A 25,962-nucleotide genomic window follows, 5' to 3' on the forward strand; every position below is an offset into this window, starting at 1 on the left:
GATCTCTTGAGGCCAGAAGTTCAAGACCAGCCTGGGCAACATGACAAAACCCCGTCTCTACAAAAAAAATAAAAAAATTAGCCAGGCATGGCCGTGCATGCCTGTAGTCCCAGCTAGTTTTTGGTGAAGCTTTGTTGGGGGTTTCCTAAAAAAGCTCCAACAACTAAACAGATTAATATAGACTAAAATATTGAAACAAGCCACAAAAGCGACAAAAATGAATATGAATAAAATGTGATAATTCTAGTAAAATTACAAAAGTATAGAATTACTTCTTTCATGGATTTGATTCTATGGATCGAATTATGTCTCTAAAACTTTAACCAACAATAGTAAAAGTATACAGTCTTCAAAGTTGATGCCAATCACATCTCATAACATCAATCCACAGTACAACTTAAATAATACTTACTAGTTCTACAGGCTATTGATATTCAAGGCCATTGAACATCTTTTTGCTAGGGTAATATTAAGTGAAATATGGCAAAGAAACATTATTTCCAATTCCTTTCAGGCTTTCTGCAAAGTTCACTTATACAATTTGGAATGATAAACATCCCAAATCTTTATTTTTCTAAACTTTTTAACTTGATTTGGTTAACATACACAGAAGTTTTAGACTGTCTTTTCCTCCAACTAAACAAACCTGGCACTGTTTTACCTCTTCCCTTTGTGAAGTATAAAGTTCTATTTCTATAAAGTACTGAGTTAAACATATAGAACAAACATCAAAAGATTAACACTTTGGTGTATACTGAAAGAAAAATCCAAAGGAATAATAATAATGAGGAAAGAAAAAACACGTTCATACTAGGATTAAACAAAGAAAATACTTTTTTCATTATATTTTACTTAATAAAATAAGCCCTCATGTAATAAAATCTGTTTCATTTAAAAAAAAAAGCTACTAAATTATTAATCCTAATATTACTACAATACTGATTTCAGAAATGGATATAAGGGGCTAGAAACACATATAGGCTATATAAACCCATAAACACATCTTAAAAGGATACTTCAGTTTCCATGTGGCAACAATCATAGCACTTCCATCTATTTAATATTTAATGAGCACTTACAATGTGGAAAATACAAAAGATTGAGTTTACATTCTAGTTTAATTACTTGCAGGTGTGACAAGAATCTCTTGCTCTTCTCCAGGTACATAAAAGTAATGGCTTCAGAAGCAACTCACTTCAGGCACAATTATGAGAGTACAAAGAGGAGGAAGGTGGTAAGTAGAGGGAGGCAGGCCACAAAAAGCAAAACCTAGCAAAAGTATGATACATAGGCAAGATATAGGAACTACATAAAATTAGAGAGAGTGACATATACTCCTGGCAGAAACTCAGTCACCTCAGCCGATAAACAGTTTAAATTTCTTTCCATTTACATTTCTTTCCATTTATATTTACATATAAACAAGAGACAGACCCCTCACGTCCAAGTGAATTCTGGCACGAAGAGTGACATATAACGATACAATGGCCAATAAGTCAAGAGTCAATCAATGCTAAATGAAAGCTTAGAGCAACATGTAAATATTAATTTGGCTTTAGAATTAATGCAAGGGTCCTGAGCTGTATACAGTGTAAATTACAGGCTTACTATAAAAATTACAGGATATTGCTATATGCCACTTGTACTAAAGATAAAAAAACAAAAAACAATTTTTTTTTGCAGTTGCAAGATTTAATAGAGTGAGAACAGAGTTCCCATAAAATGGGAGAGGAACCAAAGGGGGTTGCCATTGCTGGCTCGAATGCCTGGGTTTATATCCCGATCACTATCCCTCCCCGTGTTCTCAGGCGATAGATGATTGGCTATTTCTTTACCTTCTGGTTTTGTCTAATTAGCATTTTAGTGAGCTCTCTTTACTACCTGATTGGTCGCGTGTGAGTTAAGTTGCAAGCCCCTTGTTTAAAGGTGGATGCGGTCACCTTCCCAGCTAGGCTTAGGGATTCTTAGTCGGCCTAGGAAATCCAGTTAGTCCTGTCTCTCAGTCCCCACTCTCAACAAGAAAATCCAAGTGCTGCTGGGGAGGTTGGCCAACGGCCGCTCTAACTGCTTCCTGCTGAACTGGGGAGTAGTAGGGGTCGTGCAGTTGAGATTTCCTTGGGAAAAAAATGTTTAAAAATACAGTCTTATTGCATCATACCCTTGCCTCAGTTTAGAAATATAAGCATGCATACAAAAATCAGTAGTATTTCTATATGCTAACAGAGAACAATATGAAAAGGAAATCAAGAAAGTAATCCCATTTAGTATAGCTATAAATAAAATAAAATACCTAGGAATAAACTTAACCAAAGAAGTGAAAGATCCCTACAATGAAAACTATAAAACACTGATGAAAGAAACTGAAGAAGATACAAAAAAGGAAAGACATTCCATATTCATGAATTATAAGAAATATTGTTACAATATCCATTCTACTCAAAGCAATCTACAGATTTAATGCAATCCCAATCAAAATACCAATGACATTCACAGCAATAGAAGAAATAATCCTAAAATGGATATGGAACCACAAAAGACCCAGAATAAACAACACCATCCTGAGTAAAAATAATAAAACTCAAGAAATCACTTACCTGACTTCAAATTATACTACAGGGCTATTGTAACCAAAACAGTACGGTACTGGCATAAAAACAGAAATGCAGACCAATGGAACAGATTAGAGAACTGAGAAATAAATCCATATGTCTTAAGTGAACTGATATTCAACAAAGGTCCCAAGAACACATATTGGAAAAAGGACAATCTCTTGAATAAATGGTGCTAGGAAAATTGGATACCCATATGCAGAAGAATGAAACGAGAACCCTATCTCTCACCATATACAAGAATCAAATCAAAATGGGTTGAAGACTTAAATTTAAGACCTCAACCTATGAAACCACTAAAAGAAAACATTGGTGAAACTGTCCAGGACATTGGACTGGGTAAGGATTTCTGATCTCTTGAGTAATACCCCAAAAGCAGAGGCAACCACAGCAAAAAAAGTTTGTGCACAACAAAGAAAACAATCAACAAAATGAAAAGACAACCCAAAGAATGAGAAAAAAATTTGCAAACTATTCACCTGACAAAGGATCAATAACCAGAATATAGCCGGGCACAGTGACTCACGCCTGTAATTCCAATACTTTTGGGAGGCAGAGATGGGAGGATCACTTGAGGCCAGGAGTTTGAAACCAGACTGGATAACACAGTGAGACTCTATCTCTACAAATATATATATATTTTAATTATCCAGAAGTGGTAGTGCATGCCTATAGTTCCAGCTACTCAGGAAGCTGAGGCAGGAAGCTCACTAGAAGTTCGTGGCTGCAGTGAGCTATGATTGAACCAGTGCACTCCAGCCTCGGTGACAGAATAAGGCAAGATCCTATTTAAAAATAAATAAATAAAAATAACCAGAATGTAAAAGGAGCTCAAACAACTCAATAGAAAATAAAAATCTAATAATCCAATTTAAAAATGGGCAAAAGATCTGAATAGACATTTCTCAAAAGAAAATATACAAAAGGCAAACAGGCATATCAACAGGTGGTCAACATCATGGATCATCAGAGAAATGCAAATCAAAACTATAATGAGGGCCGGGTACAGTGGGTCATGCCTGTAATTCCACCACTTTGGGAGGCAGAAGCAGGCAAATCACCTGAGGTCAGGTGATTATTACGCATTGTATCCCTGTAAAAAAATATCTCACATACCCAACAAATATACACATCTACTACATACCTATAAAAACTAGAAATTGTGTATCAGTCTCAAATGAATGAGCCATCCTGCTACCATGGTCTCGAACTCCTGACCTGATCTGCCCGTCTCGGCCTCCCAAAGTGCTGGAATTACAGGCGTAAGCCACCGCGCCCGGCCTAATCCACCATTGTAGTAGAGGCACTAGCAGTTCAATAATTTAAGAAAAAGAAATAGAAGGCACATAAAATCAGAAAGGAAAAAGTAAACCTGTCTTTATTTGCAGACAACAAGGTTATCTATGTAAAGAATCACAAAGAATCTCAAGGAAAAAAAGTCATTAAATCTAGTAAATAAATGTACTGAGGTCAATATACAGAAAAACAAAACAAAACAAAAAGAAAAAAAATTCTATCTACTAGCAACAAACTGGAAATCAAAAATCTTAAAAATACAATTTAAAATAGTATAAAAACCATAAAATCCTTAGGGAAAGTTTTCACAATAGATGTGTCAAGACCTCAACACTGAAAACTACAAAATGCTGCTAAGAGAAATTAAATATTTACATAAATAGAGAGAGATACTACGTTCCTGGATTAGAAGGCTCAATGCTGTCAAGATGTCAGTTATTCTAAAATGTCTCTATAGATTCAGTGCAATCGCAAAACCTCAGTACTTTCTTTTTGGAGAAATTGAGAAGCTGATTCTAAAATTTATGTGAAAATGCTAAGGAATGGAAAAGCCAAAACAATTTTTTAAAAATGAGAGCAAAGTTGGAAGACTCAGATAGCAGAGAGTCCAGAAAGACTCATATACACATGGTTAAATTATTTTCGACAAATGTGCTATTATAACCCAATGGGGAAAAAGATGGCCTTTTCAACAAATGATACTGGAATTAGACACCCATATGCAAAAATAAAAATTAAAAAAAAAAAGGAATCCAATCTAAACCACATACCTGATATAAACATTAAAATGATCAAATGTCTAAATATACAACAAAACTATAAAACTTCTAGAATACAGAAGAAACTCTCTGTGAGCATGAGTTAGGCAACTATTTCTTTGAACACAAAAAGTAAAATCTTAAAGACAAAACTGATAAATTAGACTTCAGCAAAAATTTCTGTTCTTTGAAAGACACTGTTAATAACATAGGGCCAGGGACAGTGGCTCACGCCTGTAATCCCAGGGGGAGGCCGAGGCAGGTGATTGCTCAGCTCAGGAGTTTGAGGCCAGCCTGGGCAACAAAGCTAGACCCCATCTCAATTAAAAAAGATGGGAGGGGAGGGGAAGGGAGAGGAGGGAGAAGGGAGGAGACAACTGCATACTGAGAGAAAATATTTGCAAAATACAAGGATTTGCACCCAAAATAGATAACCTCAAAACTCAATAATAAAAAAAAAATCCAAACAACTCAATTTAAAAAATGGGTGAATACTTCACTAAAGATCTATAGACTGGCAAATATGCACATGAAAAGATACCAACTGACAGTATCAGAAGCTGGTGAAAATGTGGGACAACTAGAAATCTCACATATTGCTGGTGGGAATACAACATATAATAGCTACTTTCACAACAGTTTGGCAGTTTCTTATAAAGTTAAAGTTGTATTTAACATATGATCCAACGACTGACTGCACTACCTAGATGTTTATTTACCCAAAGAAATAAAGAAAGATATTCATGCAAAGACCTGTACATGAATATTTATAATAGCTTTATCCATAATAGGCAAAAGTATTGAACAGATTATGGTAAATTCATAGAATGGAATACTACTTGGTAATAAAAAGAAATACACTACTGATACATGAAATGGCATGCATGAATTTCAAAAGCACTGGTCTAAGTGAAATCAGACAGACACAAAAGGCTACTTACTACATGATTTAATTTAGATGACATTTTAAATAACGTGAAGTACAGTCAGTCACAGAAAGATTAGTGGTTTCCAGGGGTTAAGCAAGTGATACTGAGGCTGATAAAAACGTTCCATATTTTTATTGTGGTGGTGGTTACACAAAAATATATACAATTTGTCAAAACTTATTGAATTGCACACTTAAGAAGACAGCCTTTTATGTCAATAATATCCTAATATAGTTGACTTAAAAAAGTACCATGGCTATATACTCTGTCTTTGGAGCTATCTGATTGTAAAGCTGTCATACCAAGAAAATATGGTGACATCTGACCATGAATATGATAGATAGTCTATTTAGAAGACAAGCAATGTAACTTAGGCCAATCAAGTAACTTCTCTGAGCTTTGGGTTTCTCTGCTGCAAACAAAAGGATTTTCAACCAAGTTCCCCAAATCTGTTCCCAGGAACTTACAGGATCTTTAGATCTGTTTCCAGGATCTTACAGATATTCTGGAAAGAGTTTCCATGCTTAAATTACTTGGGAAATGTTCCCTATTTAAGGTGAGCAATGCATTTTAACATATGAAAAATCCTCCATTCATTCAACTTTTCCCCATTTTTAAAAAGCTGTTTCCCACATTTATTTGACCATGGAACTCCTTTTCCACCCCAACCCCGAAAAACAGTGTCAGTTCTTTATAGTTCTAAGATTCAACAGAACTTTCAAGAGGATATACCAGACAGGCGCAGTGGCTCACGCCCGTAATCCCAGCACTCTGGAGGCGGGTGGATCACTTGAGGCCAGGAGTTCAAGACCAGCCTGGCCATCATGATGAAGCCCCATCTCTACTAAAAATACAAAATAAAAAAATTAGTTGGGTGTGGTGGTGCATGCCTGTAATACCAGCTACTCAGAGGGCTGAAGCACAAGAATTGCTTGAACAAGGGGGGGGAGGTTGCAGTGAGCAGAGATTGTGCCACTGCACTCTAGCCTGAGTGATAAGAGACAAGAGTGAGATTCTGTCTCAAAAAAAAAAAAAAAAGATATACCTTCATGATTAAGTTTTGTTTAGATTGGCAACCTATAAAACTGACTGGTTTGAAAGTAGCTATGGAGAACTATGACCCACAAAGGGAAAACTGCCTCAAATCACAAACTGGAAAGAAGATTTCATATCCATCTTAGTGAGTTTTTGTCATGCTTTGAATTCTAAATAACTTAAACTTAAGCATCTTGAGTACCAGGTACTACGTGAAAATACATCATGATTGAATTGCCTCTGTTCTAAAAGCTCCTCACCAAATAACATGCCAGATTTAAAACGAATCTAAAAGCATCAATGCCAGGGACATGACAATTCCTAAGCAATTACTAAAAGAATAACAAACAGATTTCAATCTGTGTAAACAGTTTATTTTACAAAACCAGTAGAAGTTTGAAAGTATATGCTTAGTTGAAAGAAAAAAAAAGCGAGAGAAGGGAAGAAGGGATAAAGAAAGCCTGTAAACCTAATACTGTAATGGTTGCTCTTCAGCATTTCACATGTGACCCATGAAGTATAACACACTAACAAAATAATGTTGACAGTATAGCTAAAAATATTGTATTTTGAAAATAAGTAAATGCGTGAATAACAAAAGTTATCTCAATTCAATATATTAATTATGACTAAAGCTGGAAAATTCTGGTGGATAAACAAACTACCCTTGAAAGGAAAAAAAAAAAGTTAGCAATACCATGTTCAATGAGACTCAACTTTTCCAAGTAACATCCAACCTATGGAAGAGTATTTTTAGCAATATATTTCAGAGTATCCAATTTCCCTGAATAAGTCCTATGAATGACTAATCAATGATTTTGTCTAAATACATCTTAAGAAATATTTCTAGCTTCAATTTACTTAACCTCTGAGGATAAACTACAAAGCTTATTGTATAAGAAGTATTCCTTTTTAAAGAGTATTCGTATTTTTCTATCTGAAATTCATCCCTTTCAAATTTTACGCATATTCTGTAGGTACTATACACTATATAAAATAACGTAATTTTTTAGAAGAGTGAGAAAGTAATGGAGCAGAGGAGCAATTACTCACCCAGCACCTTGGTTTTGCACATACTTTGTGAGGGCGAACTTTAATATAAATAGTTTTGTATCTAGATCTCTTTGGGAACCACTACTATTATTTCTTCATAATGGTCTGGCCAGAGATGTCCCAAGAATAATTTGACTGAGACGTGAATTTCATTAAACTGGAACCAAGAAAGGTGACTTTTTGTCTTAATACAGACATATAAAAATGTATAACATCATTATAATTTTGGAAAATAACATATAAATAATGTACTTTTGTTTGGGAAACTCAGCACATAGACATGTAAATAGACAACCATATGGCTAAAAACGTCTATACTATATTAAAAAAAAAGTTTCTGCTAAGAAAGAAGTGAAATGAAATGAAATAAAGAAAACAAAGATCACCTTTTATAAAACATTATACGTGCTTTAAGTAAAAATGCTTAAAAAATCTGGACTAGCCATGAAACTCCTCAGGAATGTAAACAGTTTGTTTATGCTTCCAATTTAATTTTGGTACCTATTTTTGTCTTCCTACTGAGTTCAGTAAGGAAAGAATCAACAACCTGTTTATAACACACAGGTATATTACTCACCCACATTTGGAGGTTTCACATAATTTACAGGTAGTTCTGGAGGTCTGCCTCTATGTAGAGCCGCAAAAGCAGACCCATTCCATAGTGTACTCTTACAGTCTATACAAAAAGAACAAAGGTTAGCTAAGGAATTGAGCAGTTTTTTTTTTTTTTTTAAACCCATGTCTCAGAAGCAAATGTCTGATTTTAATTTCATTTGTTGGAATACATTTTTAATTATTAAACCAAAATGTAAATAATAGGTATATATTTGAACATGTTATAAATTAAATTTATAACTGGTAAACACCAACACCTAAACATATCATCTGGATATTTTATTTCTAAGCTAGTCTTTAACTAAAGCTTTTTTTTTTTTTTTTTTTTTTTTGAGACGGAGTCTCGCTCTGTCGCCCAGGCTGGAGCGCCCTGGCCGGATCTCAGCTCACTGCAAGCTCCACCTTCCGGGTTTACGCCATTCTCCTGCCTCAGCCTTCGGAGTAGCTGGGACTACAGGCGCCCGCCACCTCGCCTGGCTAGTTTTTTGTACTTTTTTTTTTTTTTAGTAGAGACGGGGTTTCACCGTGTTAGCCAGGATGGTCTCGATCTCCTGACCTCGTGATCCGCCCATCTCGGCCTCCCAAAGTGCTGGGATTACAGGCTTGAGCCACCGCGCCCGGCCGAACTAAAGCTTTTTTAATGCACATATTTGAATCTTATATAAATATGTCACAGATTAATAAGCTTTAAAGTTTACATCAGTTCTTCTTGATCTTTAGGCTTACACGTCTACTCATATAAAGCCGTATAAGCAAGGATGTAACTATAGCACAAGTATGCCAGGGAAAATGCAGGCATATTTATACTTGGGTACATGCTCGTATTATGAAATACTTGCCAGTTGTGTCGTAACAGATAAGAGCACTGCGTATCAGACGGTAACTGATTATAAATAGCTGTGTTTTTTTCTCTTTCATGCTTAAGTCAAAAAATGTAAGGAAATATTAAGTATTAATAATAACTTGGCTTCAAAACAAAAAGCCAAAAGCTCTCTTGAAAGCTTCCAAATAAACTCAATTAAGAATTTCCTTAAATTATAAAATGTGATGCTTAAAATCTGGTATCATTACACAACTATTTATCTTGGAGAATTAGGATTTTTAAAAATAGTATGCTAATTAAACAAAACATAGAAATAAATGGGCTGCTAGACCTTAAGTATTTATTACTCCAATAGACATCTTTAATGCCTACTTTTACATGTTTATGTTTATCAAATACCACTTTATATGCTTGACATATTGAAGTTCCAGGTAAAACTTGGGAAAAATCTGTAAAACACTGAAAATGAGTAGAGTAGAAAAGCTTATTTAACAATTACTGAGGCCAGGCGTGGTGACTCACGCCTGTAATCCCAGCACTTTGGGAGGCCAAGGTGGGCAGATCACGAGGTCAAAAGATTGAGACCACCCTGGCCAACATAGTGAAATCCTGTCTCTACTAAAAATACAAAAATTAGCTGGGCAAGGTGGCACACAACTGTAGTCCCAGCTACTCGGGAGGCTGAGGCAGAAGAATTGCTTGAACCTGGGAGGCAGAGGTTGCAGTGAGACAAGATCACACCACTGCACTCCAGCCTGGTGACAGAGTAAGACACCGTCTCAAAAAAAAAAAAAAAAAAAAAAAGGCCGGGCGCCGTGGCTCAAGCCTGTAATCCCAGCACTTTGGGAGGCCGAGACGGGCGGATCACGAGGTCAGGAGATCGAGACCATCCTGGCTAACACTGTGAAACCCCGTCTCTATTAAAAAATACAAAAAACTAGCCGGGCGAGGTGGCGGGCGCCTGTAGTCCCAGCTACTCGGGAGGCTGAGGCAGGAGAATGGCGTGAACCCGGGAGGCGGAGCTTGCAGTGAGCTGAGATCTGGCCACTGCACTCCAGCCCCGGCGACAGAGTGAGACTCTGTCTCAAAAAAAAAAATAAAAATAATAAAAAAAATAAAATAAAAAATTACTGATGGGTTGATATTTTTGCTTAAATATGTTCAAATATTAAAATTGTACATATAATTTTCATTTACCTATTACAAAAAGCACAGTATCATTAGGATGACATTATCAAAACTAATAAAGAGTAAGAACATTATAATGAAAGAATATTTTAAGTATTTATACTGTATTAAAGCAGCAATCTTTGAGATCTCTATTCCATGATTACAAAGGTATTTTATATTCTTTACCTCTATATATTCACTTCTACACAAAAGTACTCCTTTTTAGGTCTCTAAAATTTTACTTGTACACTAAGAAAACAAAACAACATTGGCAAGATAAGAAAAACTAGTATTTAGAAAAGCATGGGAACATTTACTCAACCTAAAAATAAGCTACTCTCCACTCCTTTCTCTGATATCACAGTTCTAAATTCTGAAAATCTCACCTTTGGCATCCCGTAGCAGAGACTGCCGACCGACACCTAATAATGTCTGTACCCCAGGAACACTCTGAGGGATCTCTTTATCTAGTAAAGGACCAATTCTCTCACAAATTTTAAGGAGGTAGTCTGGAGGAATGTGTGCATTTGCTGCCACCTAAAAAAGTACACAGGAAAAACACGTTTATTTGGTTTAAAAATATAAATCTATTCTACTACTAAACTGTTCTATTATAGAGCGAAGTACAGTTTTAAAATATGGAATCAGGCCTGGGCATGGTGGCTCACGCCTGTAATCCCAAAACTTTGGGAGGCTGAGGCAGGTCGATCACTTGAGGTCAGAAATTCGAGACCAGACTGGCCAACATGGTGAAACTCCGTCTCTACTAAAAATACAAAATTAGCCAGGCCTGTTGCTGCGAACCTCTAATCCCAGTTACTCAGGAGGCTGAGGCAGAAGAATCACTTGAACCCAGTAGGTGGAGGTTGCAGTGAGCCAAGATTGTGCGACTGCACTCCCATCTGAGCAACAAAGCAAGACTCTGACTCAAAAAAAGAAATAAAAAAATAAAAATAAATAAAATATGGAATCAGAGCCGGGCGCAGTAGCTCAGGTAGATAATCCCAGCACTTTCAGAGGCCAAGGCAGGTGGATGGCTTGAGCCCAGGAGTTTGATACCAGCCTCAGCCATACAACAAAACCCCATCTCTACAAAAAAAATACAAAAATTAGCTGGGTATGGTGGCTGCACCTGTAGTCTCAGCTATTCGGGAGGCTGAGGTGAGAGGATCACTTGAGCCCCAGAGGCAGAAGTTGCAGTGAGCCGAGACTGCACCACCACACTCCAACCTGGGTGAGAGAGAAAGACCTCGACTAAAAAAAAAAAAAACAAAAACAAACAAACAAAAATACATATGTGTGTGTGTGTGTGTGTGTTCCATATACATATGGAATCAGAAGAGAATTTTTTTTTTTTTTTTTTTTTTTTTTTTTTTTTTTTTTTTTTTTTTTTTTTTTTTGAGACGGAGTCTCGCTCTGTCGCCCAGGCTGGAGTGCAGTGGCCCAATCTCAGCTCACTGCAAGCTCCGCCTCCCGGGTTCACGCCATTCTCCGGCCTCAGCCTCCCGAGTAGCTGGGACTATAGGAGCCCGCCACCGCGCCCGGTTAGTTTTTTGTATTTTTTAGTAGAGACGGGGTTTCACCGTGTTAGCCAGGATGGTCTCAATCTCCTGACCTCGGGATCCTCCTGTCTCGGCTTCCCAAAGTGCTGGGATTACAGGCTTGAGCCACCGCGCCCGGCCCGAAAATTTTAAATATTTAATAATTAACCAAATTTAAGAAACGGTCACAAAATAAGCACATTTAAATGATATGACAACATTTACATGGCATGGCACTCTAATATACATTTAAATGTCTTGATAAAGTCATTTGCTTAGCTGTTAATCTTATGAAATAAGTGTTATAAAGCAACTAACATGCCAAAATCAAAAAAGCACACAGGTGATGAGTAAACGCTCTATTACTTGATTCAATCAGTAGTGACGAACTGATCCAAAATCAGAATACCCAGATTCTACACAAATGATAAGAATACAAGTGAAAGGCATTGCTTGCACCAAACCCACAACCCATAAAGCAAAATTGTTTTTCCTATTAAAGTTAACTTGTTTCCAAAAGGGTATAAAACTAAAAATGTTATAAATACTATGCTTTAAATAACTCAGCTATGTAGCCAAAATTCCTTGAAACAAAAACTTGTTTTTAAAAAATCAAGTAAAATTCTGGACATTAGATACCATATATAGATAAGAATGAAACTATAAAACAACAAAAATTGTGTTGCATTTTTAATCTAAGCTAATGTATAAATCCCTGAGGTGTTTCATAAATACTTTAAATTGTTAAAACAATAAACAGAAAAACCAGAATATTAAAAATCTTTAGATAAAGTAAACATCTACATCCTCATCTTGAAATAGGTCCTAAAATCTACTTCTGGTTACAATGTCAATTTTTGTAAGTGCTGTAATTGTGTGTGTATATATACACACACACACACATATATGTGTGTATATATGTGTATATATATATGTATATACATATATACACATATGTGTATATATATTCAGTGGCATAGCTACACATGTATGTATATACACATGTATATGTATGTGTATATGTACAGATATATGTGTATCCGTACATGTATATGTATATATGTATATGTATGTATACATATGCATGTGTGTGTGTGTGTGTATATGCCATTGAATAGGACACACATCAATAGTATTACCACCAGGTCAATCAAGAACAACAACGGGCTGGGAACAGTGGCTCATGCCTGTAATCCCAGTACTTTGGGAGGCAAAGGTAGGAGAATCACTTGAGCCCTGCAGTTCAAGATCAGCCTGGGCAACATAGTGAGATCGCATCCCTACAAAAAATGTAAAACTTATGGCTCTGAATGAAAATAAGTGAAAAAAAAAAGAACAACAAAAAAAAGTAGCCGGGCATGGTGACATGCCTGTAGTCCCAGCTACTCGGAGACTGCAGTGGAAGGATTGCTTGAGCCCACAAGGTCAAGGCTGCAGTGAGCTGTGTTCCTGTCACTACACTCCAGCCCCTGGGTGAGCCTATCTCCAAAAAAAAAAACAACAATAAAACACAAAAGAATAATTTTCTAAATCATCTCTGGCGATCACCATGAGAGAAGATATTTTGTGTGTTTTCTTCAATGCCGTATTCCTAGCACCCAAAAAAGTGCTGGGCATAACGTGGGACTAAATAAATATTTGTTGAATAAGTGAATAAAAATCAAAGTAAAGTCTAACTATAATCAATGTTTTTGTTTTTGAGTCGGAGTCTCGCTCTGTCACCCAGGCTGGAACGCAGTGGTGTGATCTCGGCTCACTGCAACCTCCGCCTCCCGGGTTCAAGTGATTCTCCTGCCTCAGCCTCCAGAGTAGCTGGGATTACAGGTGCAAGCCACCATGTCCAGCTAATTTCTGTATTTTTAGTGGAGATGGGGTTTCACCATGTTGGCCAGGCTGGTCTCGAACTCCTGACCCCGTGATCCGCCCGCTTCGGCCTCCCAAAGTGCTGGGATTACAGGTGTGAGCCACTGCCCCAGCCTAATCAATGTTATTGTAAGAATTCCTGGAGGAAAAATCTCAAATTCTCATATCAGGCTGCCTGTTTTGATTTCCTAGGAAACACAGGTCAAAGAACCACAGTCAAACATGTATTCAGAATTCTGGTAACATGAGTGTATCACCCATGATTATTTTTGTTTTAAATTATATCCTGCTATATATCTTTGGTAAGTTCCTTCAAAAAACAATTTGAATCTACCAAAATAATTGAAGCCTGTGTAACTGTCATGATGCTCAGGAAGAATAGTAATCAGATTATTTCAGATTTGCCTCTCCAGGGTTTAGTTTATGCATCAGGACAGAGGATTAAGTAAATTCTATCCATTAATTCTCACATCTTTAGTTTTTCTTCCAAGCAAATAACTATACAGAGCTATGTTTAAAAAAAAATAGAGGTAATATTAAAGTCAATGTAGCTGATGATTCAATCTAAAAAATACTTCATGGCTGGGAACGGTGGCTCACGCCTGTAATCCCAGCACTTTGGGAGGCCGAGGAGGGAGGATTGCTTGAAGCTAGGAGTTCGAGACTAGCCTGGTAAACATAGCAGGACCCTCATCTCTACAAAAAAAAACAAAAATAAAAATAAGAATAAATCATTTCCTGTCATCTACAGAGTGATATCCTAAAATCCTAGTTTATAATTCACACCCTGCATATTAAGGCATTTCCTAAATATGATTATATGCAAATATAATTAGTACCCTTAAAATATGTATCTGGATTATGCTGCATATTAACAACTGTAACAGCTTATGCCTTTTTTCCCAAAACTGTCTTAGATAAACTGGGCTTCTGTTATCAGCCATTATTTTTTCATCAAGTAAATGCTGTAAGAGGGCTTCTACATAGAGTAGTAGTTGACATCTTTACTGGTAATTATTTTTTTTTAATCCTCTGATCCAACTCAAGATATTCAGTTGTTACATAAAAACTTCACTTAACTACCCTAGAAATACAACATATTTAGCATATACAATCCACAAAATGGGAGTTATATAATTAGAATTTTTAGCATTACCCTCCTATAGAAAGAAAATTTGTTGGAGTTACATCTTAAACTGATATCTTAAGCTCCCTGTCTATTTCATTTTATAGAAACAATGATGCTTGATTTTCAGCTAATTATATAAAAAGTTTTATCAATCACTCAGTAATAATTCAAAAATACAGGATCATTAATGGTTATAAATGAGGTCTATATATTCAGCAAATACAATTTACTCCTAACTATCCCTTTAAAGACTTGTACAATAAACAAGTTTGATTTTCACTCTATACAACAGAAAACTGCTTGATTTCTAAGCAGTTACATGAAAATGTCCTTTTCTCTAAAATCAATAAAAATCTGATTATATGGCTGGGCGCAGTGGTTCACCCCTATAATCCCAGCACTTTGGGAGGCCAAGGCGGGTGGATCACGGGGTCAGAAGATCGAGACCATCCTAGCTAACACGGTGAAACCCCGTCTCTACTAAAAATAAAAAAAATTAGCTGGGCATGGTTGTGGACGCCTGTAGTCCCAGCTCCTCGGGAGGCTGAGGCAGGAGAATCACTTGAACCCGGGAGGCAGAAGTTGCAGTGAGCCAAGATCACACCACTGCACTCCAGACTGCGTGACAGAGCGAGACTCCATCTCAAAAAATAAATAAATAAATAAATAAATAAATAAATAAATAAATAAATAAATAAAATATGATTATAACACTAGAGAAACAGATTCGATCAAAATAATGGCAATAACAATCTTTTGAGTTTAAACATGATAGCTAGCTTCTCCTTCAAACCACTTTAGCAGGCTTCCAAACTATATCGATGTAGTTCTTAAAATGTTTCTTCTAAATCAAACTTTAGGTCTTATAAGGGTAGTTAACTGCTTACTTGAATCCATTTGCTTTTCATTAAAGCTGGAACTTTTTAAAGGTGATCTTTTCAGACATAAGAACTCTTACCTACCCTGAATAGTTTTTTTTTTTTTTTTTTACATTTTTAAATAAATCTATATTGTTATATAATGGCCTATAAAATTCATGTCTTAATATTATAAACCACTCTTTTTGTTTAAAGCTCAAACATTCTAATTTCAGTCATTTAACTACATTTATCTCTCTGGAATATAATGGCCAACTCTGAACAGTTAAGTGCTCTGAGGCCTGCAGAAGAAAAACATTCTCTATAAACAAAGTTTAAGTGTATAATATGGGGGGAAAAAAAAGCAGAGTATAATATGAGGCCGGGTGTGGTGGCTCACGCCCATAATCTCAGCACTTGGGAGACAGAGGCGGGAGGATCACTTGAGGCCAGGAGTTCCAGACCATCCTGGGCAACATAGTGAGACCTCCATCTCTACCAAACAAGGTTTTTGTTAAGAGTATAATTCAAACTTCCGTATTATTCTATAAAACAGCTCTAAAAGTTAAATTATAGAATCTCTGAAATGGAAGGATCCCTATGTATAATCAACCTAACCCCACACCTTACAGAAGAGAGAACAGATCCAGAAGTAAAGTGCCTTGTCCAATTGTTACAATGAAACAAGACAGGAATCTGGGTTTCTCTGCCCACTGCTCTTTCTACTACTGTCCCTTTAAGGGAGTTGAAAAATTGATGATAGAGATCATTAACACAAAGCTGCAAAGCAATGAGAACTGTAAATCTGAATAAACTGAAAGACATTAAATTAACCCTAGATTACAAACCTTCTTGATAGTTAGAGTGGCTGACCTAAAGAGCAAATCTAATAACTGAATTACCATACTTCAGAATCATTATGACAACTGAGAAAACCAGAAAACTCACTGAGATGATACTATTCATCATAATTAGTTAAAAGAAATCCAGCTGGGCACTGAATAAAATATGAAAGGTATCGAATCTCAGGAGGCCAGAACTGCACCAGGAGCTACATTTGAAATACTAATTTTCAAACACCAAAAATATTTGTTTACCCTGGCTTTTAAAAATAATAGTATCAGACAAGTAACTCTAAAAAACAAATATAGCAGAGAATAAGCTATTTGTTTTCCAAGACTGTGGCTACAGAAGCTAAATGAAGAAGCAAACTGGGATTGCATGCTCAAAGAGTAAAATGTAACATTTTGCCTGGGATTGATTGATTCATTTAGAGGACAGAACAGGCATATACAAAAGTTAGTCACGTAATATTTTGCTCTTTAGAGACAGAAAACAAAATGGATTTTGAAAAATACAGCAAAGCTTTATATCAATGTAAGTGTACTACAGAGATAAGCAGGGTACTTTGAAGTCTGAGAGCCTGGATTATTCAGGCTCTACAATTTACTAGCTGTTACTCTTTTTTGGTAGTATGATCTAGTAGAGAGACTGATTTGAATCTTTGCGGCATCCCCAGTTACTACTTATGTGACCTTAGGCAAAGTTTCTTAGCCTCTCTGAGCCTGAACTTCCTCATCTGTAAAAGAGTAATGATAACTATCTCCTAAAATTCAGTTAGGACAAAGACAGTCATTCACTCATGCATTCATTCAGCCATTTAAAGTATAGGAAAGCAATGGAAAGATTAAATCGCTGCCCTAAGGGAACCCATAGTCTCAGAGGAGCAAACAAAATAGTAAGTAGAAACAAATTAAAGCTGCAAGTGCCCAGAGGTCAGTACAGAGAACTAAAGAAGCAAAGAAGTAAGGTACACCTAATTTTGCATAGAGGTTTAAGGGTTCATGTCCAGTTTCACCCTTGAAAAATATATGAAAAGTTCACAAGACAGAAAGGGAAAGGAGGGCATTCCAAACAAAGAGAAAGGCACCTCAACCCAGTAAAATTTTGCATGGTAGCTAGTGCATAATGTATACTTATTAAGAAGGCCTTTTTTTTTTTTTTTTTTTTTTTTTTTTTTTAAATGAAAAACCCCAGGATACAGTGGCGCAGGTCTGTAATCCCAGAGGACCGCTTAAGCCCAAGAAATCAAGACCAGCCTGGGCAAAAAAAAGTGAGACCCCATCTTTACAAAACATAAAATTATTAGCCAGGCATGATGGTGCACGCCTGTAGTCCCAGCTACTCAGAGGCCGAGGTGGGAGGATCGATTGAGCCCAGGAGGTCAAGGCTGCAGTGAGCCATGATCCAGCCACTGCACTCCAGCCTGGGTAACACAGCGAGATGCTGTCTCAAAAAAAAAACAAAACAAAATACAAATACTTGCACCAAAAAAAAAAAAAACAAGACTGGAAGAAAACATAAAAAATTAACTGGTTTTTCTCTTTGCACATAAAAGAAAACATAAAAAATTAACTGGGTTTTCTGTTTTTCATGTCTACAATAACCTAAATCAAATGCTGTGTTTTAATGGTTGCTGAATTTGAAAGAGAAGTGAAAAACCGGGCAGGGAAAAAAAAAAAAAAGAAGACAGCAGGCAGGCCTTTCTCTAGTCGCACTTACAAAATGTTAAAACTTCCTATCACTCTCCTTTGAAAATGCTAATCATTATGCATAGCATTTCTTTTTCTTTTTATTAGTTGTAAGATTTCCTCAAGAAAGAGATAACCAGAAGCGACCCTCCTAGGGTCAATTATTCTCTGGGTTATACTAGCTCAAGAAAGCACTTAAAAGCACTATAACCTGAGGGCAGATGAAATTAAGACAAGGACAGGGGACCCACCCACATTCTAGTAGGTGCTCAGTAGAGAAAGGTCTAACAAAAGAACTCAGTACCAACTAGCAGATAAAATAAACCAAAAATATATATACCATGCTTCTAAGAAAAGTTAAGAAAACTGAACAAATAATTGACACCCAGCTAACTGTAAAGCACAATGGCACATACTAAAGGGGATGAGAAAACATCTTTTTTCTTTTTTTTTTTTTTTTTTTTTGAGACGGAGTCTCACTCTGTCACCCAGGCTGGAGGGCAGTGGCCAGATCTCGGCTCACTGCAACCCCCACCCCTCCAAATTCAATGGATTCTCCTGCCTCAGTCTCTGGAGTAGCTGAGATTACAGGCGCCTGTCACTGAGCCCGGCTAATTTTCTATATTTTTAGTAGAGAAACGGTTTCACCATCTTAGCCAGGCTGGTCTTGAACTCCTGACCTCATGATCCACCCACCTAGGCCTCCCAAAGTGCTGGGATTACAGGCGTGAGCCACCGCACCCAGGCGAGAAAACACCTTAAACAGGGTAACTTAAAATACGAGAAAATAGGCCAGGCGTGGTGGCTCATGCCTGTAATCCCAGCACTTTGGGAGGCCTAAGTGGGCTGATCACTTGAGGTCAGGAGTTCAAGACCAGCCTGGCCAACATGATGAAACCCCATGTCTACTAAAAATACAAAAAATTAGCTGGGCGTGGTGGTGCATGCCTGTAATCCCAGCTACTCTGGAAGCTAGGGCAGGAGAACGGCTTGAGCCGGGGAAGTGAGGTTGCAGTGAGTGCCACTTCACTCCAGCCTGGGTCACAGAGCGAAACTCTGTCTCAAATAAATAAATAAATAAATAAACAAATAAATCTCAATAATATATAGAAAATAAATTCAGGATACAATCAGAAGGGTTGAGAATCCCTGCAATAAGACATCTGAAAGACTCACAATAAACTTCCCATTTGTTTAAAAAAAAAAGTGAGTACTACGCCAGTGTTACAATGGCATTCATAAAAAATGCAAATTACACTAAATATCTTTTGACATATATTCATGTTTGTGTTAATTAACACAGACACAGTTCACTCATTCTGAATTCATTTCTGACACTAACATTTTAAATATTCTTTTTTTATAGTACTGTTTTATATGCCCCTTACTTTATAAAAATATTAAGGGCCAGGAACGGTGGCTCATGCCTGTAATCCCAACACTTTAGGAGGTCGAGGTGGGTGGATCATTGGAGGTCAGGAGTTCAATGTTGGCCTTGGACAACATGGTGAAACCCCATCTCTACTGAAAATACAAAAATTACCCAGGCCTGGTGGTGCACGCCTATAATCCCAGCTACTCGGGAGGCTGAGGAAAGAGAATCACTTGTACCTGGGAGGCGGAGGTTGCAGTGATCCAAGATCGCGCCACTGCACTCCAGCCTGGGCGACAGAGCAAGACTCCATCTTAAAAAAATAAAAATAAAATGTAGCGAACAATTCATTTGCACAGCATTTTACAATTAACAAAACGCATTCTTTCACCTTTAACTCACTTGTTCCCCACAACAAATGGGAAATTTTCATTTTATAATTGAGGAAATTCAATCTCTGAGAGCTTAAGTAATTTCCCTAGGGTCACTCAACAAGTAAATACTAAATATTTACTAAATACTAAATATTAGGGTCTTTTCTACTACTCACAAAATCCCATGTAAGAAATGTCAAGCAAGATCATCTCTAAATTATGACATAAACACTAAACTGCCTTTTTAGAATACTATTTTGCTGCCTACCAAAAGGAAAGTGTTCATTAATCAATCAGTAATCAACATCAGTAGTAAAGCAAAAACTAAAACACAGGAACTAAAACTAATATTCAAATGTGACAAAGATGCTCAGGGCAAAATTTCATTAAGGCAAATTCACTGAATCCAAAGTATTAGTCCCTAACACCAGCTCTCTTCACTTTCACAATATCTCATTTGTACTGAGATACCAGTTATCCTAAGATTAATGATAAATCTCCAAAAGGATTTTAAATCATTGAAAGTACGTTCCTTAGAGCCCATATGTGGGGAAAAAAAATGCCAAGGATCAATCTAGACAAATAGCTAAAGCCAACATATTTCAGAAAGCACGTGGTGGCTCAAGCAAGTCAGTAATCAGGAGTAGTCAAGAATACCGATTTCCAGATATTGACCTCTATCTGTCATAATACCTATCAGTTAGCATTATATGCACAATACACTGCACTGGGGTTGAGCAGAGAATGCTTTTTGATATCCCATGATGCATCCTATTCTTCCTAACTATGGCTATATCCACATGGCAGTTAATAAATCACACATGCTTAAACTGCTTCCACACTTATAGATGCAATAACTATGCTACCAGCACTCAAAGATCATTCTGCTGTTCTCATTGACAATTTAATATATTATTAGTAATTGGAGAAAAACAGCTGCTTAAGAAAAGAATACACGTATAGCTGGAATTTAAATACAGTGTTTTAAAGTAGTTGGTGAGGAACAAATGAGATAATGTGAAAATACTTTTGAACTTGAATGTGTTATATGCAGATGCAAGTTCTTACAACAACATATAATCATAGATGTATGTATACTTTTTAAGGACAATAACAAACATAATCTTTATAAAAGTTTTTTCATTAAAAGCATAAAATTACTTCTAGTATTTTGCATATAAAATGAGGGTAATACAATTTATGCCATTCCAAATGTAAGCACTAACTGGTGCTTTCAGTTTTATAGATGAAAATGCGAAATAAATGTAAAACTATATATCACACCTAAACATATTTATAACTTTGGTTCAGTCTTTTTTTTTTTTTCTTTTTTTTTTTTTTCAGACAGAGTCTCACTCAGTCACCCAGGCTGGAGTGCAGTGGTACGATTCCAGCTCACTGCGACCTCTGCTTCCAGGGCTCAAGCGATTCTCATGCCTCAGCCTCCTGAGTAGCTGAAATTACAGACATGAGCTACCGCACCCGGCTAATGTTTGTACTTTTAGTAGAAACGAGGTTTCACCATGTTAGCCAGGCTGGTCTTGAACTCCTGACCTCAAGTGATCCGCCTGCCTCAGCCTCTCAAAGTGCTGGGATTACAGGCATGAGCCACCACACCAGGCCCTGGTTCAATCTTACGATAGGAGTCTCCTAAAAATGATTTTTAAATCTTTGTAGTTTTTAAAAAGTTTCCAAATCACCATTTCAATATATAAAACTTACAGATTAACAAGAACTGTTCATTTAAACACACACAACCCTGATTACTCTGTTGTCCCCAATAATGCTCCAAGGAGGAAGCAATAAATTAGCCAACAACTCGATAGGGTCACCACAAATGAAAGGACGTCTGTATTATTCAAATTATCTACCTTAAGATGAATTGCAAGAAGCAAATCTAATTCTATTATGTGGTAACAGCCAACTAGGAAGCAGAAAATAAAGTGCCCAGATCAAAATTCAGAAACAATCACAACTTCAAAATTCTCCCTCTATTATTACTTAAAATTCTGGAAAATTGAGAGTGTTATATTTTAAATGCCATATTCAAAAACCTTACAGTTCAACATAAACTGACCAAGAAGCTTCACGTACAGATTCTTTTTAAAATGACATTTCAGATCAGGATACGTCAATACTTAACTGCCAGCAGCTTTAAGAAAAAAGCACCTTCCTTTGTGTTCAAAAATTATGAGTAAAACACTAAACACTAAATCAGATGGCCGTTTCAGAAAACAGAAGGCAAGGATTTCTAGAATATGTAATTTAGTGTAAACACTGAATCAGATGATTGTTTCAGAAAACAGAAGGTAAGGATTTCATTACTACTACTAACAGTAATGAAATGTTGAAGAAATCCAATTTATCATTACCTTAATATTATTCTGGATAAATTAAGTTAAGCATTAATGACAATCAGTTCAAATGCAAGTACACATATGAACAAAAAGGCAGAATTTTTGTCTCATATATGCAGTATACGTGGCCATGCAACCCCAATTTACTATGTTGATATCCTAGTTAACACTTCATTGAATATTTGTCTTCTTTCCTTTTCATACCTCAATACACCTTAAGTTTGTAGTACTGTTATATAATGTAGTATTCCAGGTAAATCAAGATGATACTATTTATTAATATTTTGCCCTAAATTTCAATCCAAAACATGCAGCTAAATCAAGGACCACACTTTATAAATCCATCATTCCAATGGCAATTTAAAAAATACCTACCCCAGGCGGGGCACGGTGGCTCACGCCTGTAATCCTAGCATTTTGGGATGCTGAGGTGGCCAAGGTGGACGGATCGTGAGGTCAAGAAATCAAGACCATCCTGGCCAACATGGTGAAACCCCGTCTCTACTAAAAAATACAAAAATTAGCTGGGCATGGTGGCACGCACCTGTAGTTCCAGCTACTTGGGAGGCTGAAGCAGGAGAATCGCTTGAACCTGGAAGGCGGAGGTTGCAGTGAGCCAAGATCCCGACACTGCACTGCAGCCTGGCGATAGAGCAAGACTCCAAAAAAAAAAAAAAAAAAAAAACCTACCCCAAGAAAAAGTATCCCATCTCTTCTACAAAGAAGCCACTCAAAATCTGGTCAGATGTGAAATAATTTTAATCAACAATATTACTGACAAAACTAGCAATCAAACCAACACTGCACATTCCCTTCTCAGCCACTACATGTCTGTTCAAATTATCACTCAACCCTGCCCATCTTCCCTTACAAAGAGAACAGATAGGTAAAAGAAAACCATAGTATCTAAACTATAATGTTCAAACAATAGAAGAAACTCTGTGTACATAAAAAAATAAGAAAATATAAAAACAGAAAACATTTAAAAGATAGATTAAAATTGAGTATATGTACGAATTAACAATTTTTTTTAATTCCTTAAAGGTTAAGCGTCACTAGTAATGAAAAAAAGCTACCTAAGTCAACCAAGAGCTATTGACATCTATTAAATATTAAAGAAACCGAATGATTTAAAACTATTAAAAAAAACTCACTCTAAATACCTAGATTATGACATTATAAATTAGTACAATCTTCTGGAGAGCAAACAATATATGACAAGAGCTATAAAACTCATGAGACCCTTTGACCTGGTAACTCCACTTTAGGGAATAAAGTCCAGGAAAATAACTGGGGGCAGAAGGGATGGGGAGAAAGTGAAAAGCAGAAAAAGACCACCTAACTATGTAAAGTTATTAGTAAAAATCTGGAAGTAGCAAAAATCTGGAAGCAGCTCAAATGCTCAGCTGGAAGCTTGGTTCAAATTATATAGTACCTTAAATACAACTGAATTTTTTCTTACCATTAAAATAATGACGACTATTCAAATATACATTTTTCAATGTTAAGAAAAATATGAAGCATAAAATGGACACTGATCACAATTATGTAAAAATATATCTTTACAATATGAGGAAAAGTCTAGTAAACTGGGTGGATGGGGTTTTTTTTTGCTCAGGAGACTCTATTTTTTAATTACTTTGATTTTCATTTCCTTTTTATCACTGTCAAGTTAGTTTCAAAAAAGCTTTTTCCTTTTAATCTCCTTTGTCACTTGCTTAAAAAAACACATATAGGCTGTGAGAGGGACAAATGTAAAGGAAAATATTTTCAATACACCTCAGTATTGAAACTATATACAAAAACCTGTATCAGTCATTAAGTGTTAAAACATATTAGTAGGCATTGTTGTTTTTGCCTCTTTTAGGGGGAGGGAAAGACTTAAGTCCAACAGAAAGACTGACTACAAATTAACCTGGCAGTACATGAAGTTTTTCAAAACTAATTTTTCTCCATCTGAGAAATTGTTACTAATAATAGCACAGATGGTCGAGTTTACCCTTATCACAATTATACCATTTTCTGTGACTTGCAAAATATAAGAAAACTATACAGTCGGTAGACTTTATAAAAATGTGGCCTCACTGTTATAATATAAACAAAAATAACAAAATGAACACTAAAGCAACTTAAACATAGTCTTATTGCAAGCAAATTTTAAATCATTTATATTTAGAGTCTACCATACACCTCCAACTTTCTTTAACTTTGTCCGATTTTCCTCCACTTGGATCTTATTTGAAGGAAAGATAGCTGAATTTAGATTTTAGTAACATCATTCCTTTCTCCTTTCACTACCCTCCAATGCACTGTGGCAGCAGCTAACACAAGGGAACCTCCCCCGCAAAATAAAAAGGATCACCTGTTTTTGTGTGTCAATGCTGAATACAAAGTATATTTATACTATGAATTATATTTGCAGAAGAAACAACGCAGGCAATCCAATGCCTTTGGTCCTTCACTAAAGTATATTCCATTTTCAAATATGTCCATTGTTGTCTCCCTGTAAACCCCAAATCGTGTTTCACCAATTCTCAAAAAGTGATAACTCAGTTTTTATTTAGTGAAAACGGGTCTATGAAAATGCGACTTAACTGGTGATTGAATGAGCTTATAAAATCAGAGATACATAACGATTATGCTTTTACTCAGTAGACCATCACCTACCCAGCAAAATTTGAAATTGGCTTGACGTTCCTTATTATTTTTAATTATGTCGTTTTTCCTAATCCCTGGTCCGTCAATTCCCCTCCAGAGCCCCTTCCTCCCACGCCTCCCCCCTAACCCCCCCCCAAAAAAGACCAAGCCTGGCCTTAGTTCCCGTATTTCAGGCCAGGACCAACCAGAAACCAGTTTTCTTCCACTAATCCGGAACTCCGGGCTGTTACCAACGCTGTCATTGGCCAGCGTCAGACCTTAGTACGTGCCCCAAGATAACCCCTTGGTTTCTCTCCCTTTTCCGCCTACAATGGGCCTTCCCCAATGTTTGTAACATATTCATAATCCACAACACGGCACCTCTGATAATCAACTCACATTCTTCAAAGTTTTCCGGTGGAAACAAGCAGGGCCAAGGGGAGGGCAAGGTACCCTTTTTCCGACTAGCAGGGATGGGGGAAGGGGCAGTCGTTCTTTGGCTCTGCACCGAGCTCTAGAACCTCGTCGGCTGAGAGGTGGGGAGCGGGTTGGGGGTACAAGGTGGGGAGGGAGTGGTGAAAGAGTTAGGTTAAGTTGAAATGAAAACTTTACTCACCAGATCCTCGAAGCTTCTTCGGTGCTCTTTCCCCTCCCAATCTAAGCGGCGCGGAATCAGCTGGGGGCCGGACGAAAAGAAAGGGGGAAGGGGGGGCAAATGATGATACAGAGAAGAAATACAGGTTGAACAATCACGCCTACATAACCGAAATATAAAACAGAAACATAACAACTACATATGTGTATTTGCCCAACCCCGCAACCCATCCGACTAAGCCCACCTCTTTCGACACTTCGGGCTCCTCACTCTTCTTATCGCTCCGTCTATTTCTCTATTTGCTCTAGCGATAGCGAGAGCATCTCATTCTCTCTCTGACTTCTATCCTTCTATCTCGCTTATATAGAATACCGCCCCCCACAACCAGCGTTATCTCTTCTAATATCGAACTCTAATG

The 25,962-nt window shown here is 36.8% G+C and overlaps 1 protein-coding gene across 4 annotated transcripts in view; it reads right to left on the bottom strand.

The window, feature by feature from the left end:
- The window catches only part of BRWD3 (bromodomain and WD repeat domain containing 3), a 134,714-nt gene extending 109,049 nt beyond the window's left edge, over positions 1-25,665 (bottom strand). Inside the window, exons 1-3 of one of the 4 annotated variants that reach the window (XM_030933832.1) lie at positions 25,566-25,665; positions 10,675-10,825; positions 8,258-8,356 (exon numbers count right to left, since the gene is read on the bottom strand). Coding sequence is in view for 2 of the 4 variants with exons in the window: in XM_030933831.1 (XP_030789691.1) it covers positions 7,681-7,702 (22 nt within the window). In the remaining 2 variants the exon portion in view is untranslated. Of the gene's footprint in view, positions 1-7,680; positions 7,838-8,257; positions 8,357-10,674; positions 10,826-25,565 lie in introns of those variants that run through there. The other 3 variants (XM_030933831.1, XM_030933830.1, XM_030933834.1) reach the window with 3 other exon arrangements.
- Between the last annotated feature and the right edge of the window lie 297 nt (positions 25,666-25,962).

The sequence above is a fragment of the Rhinopithecus roxellana genome, chromosome 7, assembly GCF_007565055.1.
Source record: "Rhinopithecus roxellana isolate Shanxi Qingling chromosome 7, ASM756505v1, whole genome shotgun sequence".
NCBI lineage: Eukaryota > Metazoa > Chordata > Mammalia > Primates > Cercopithecidae > Rhinopithecus > Rhinopithecus roxellana.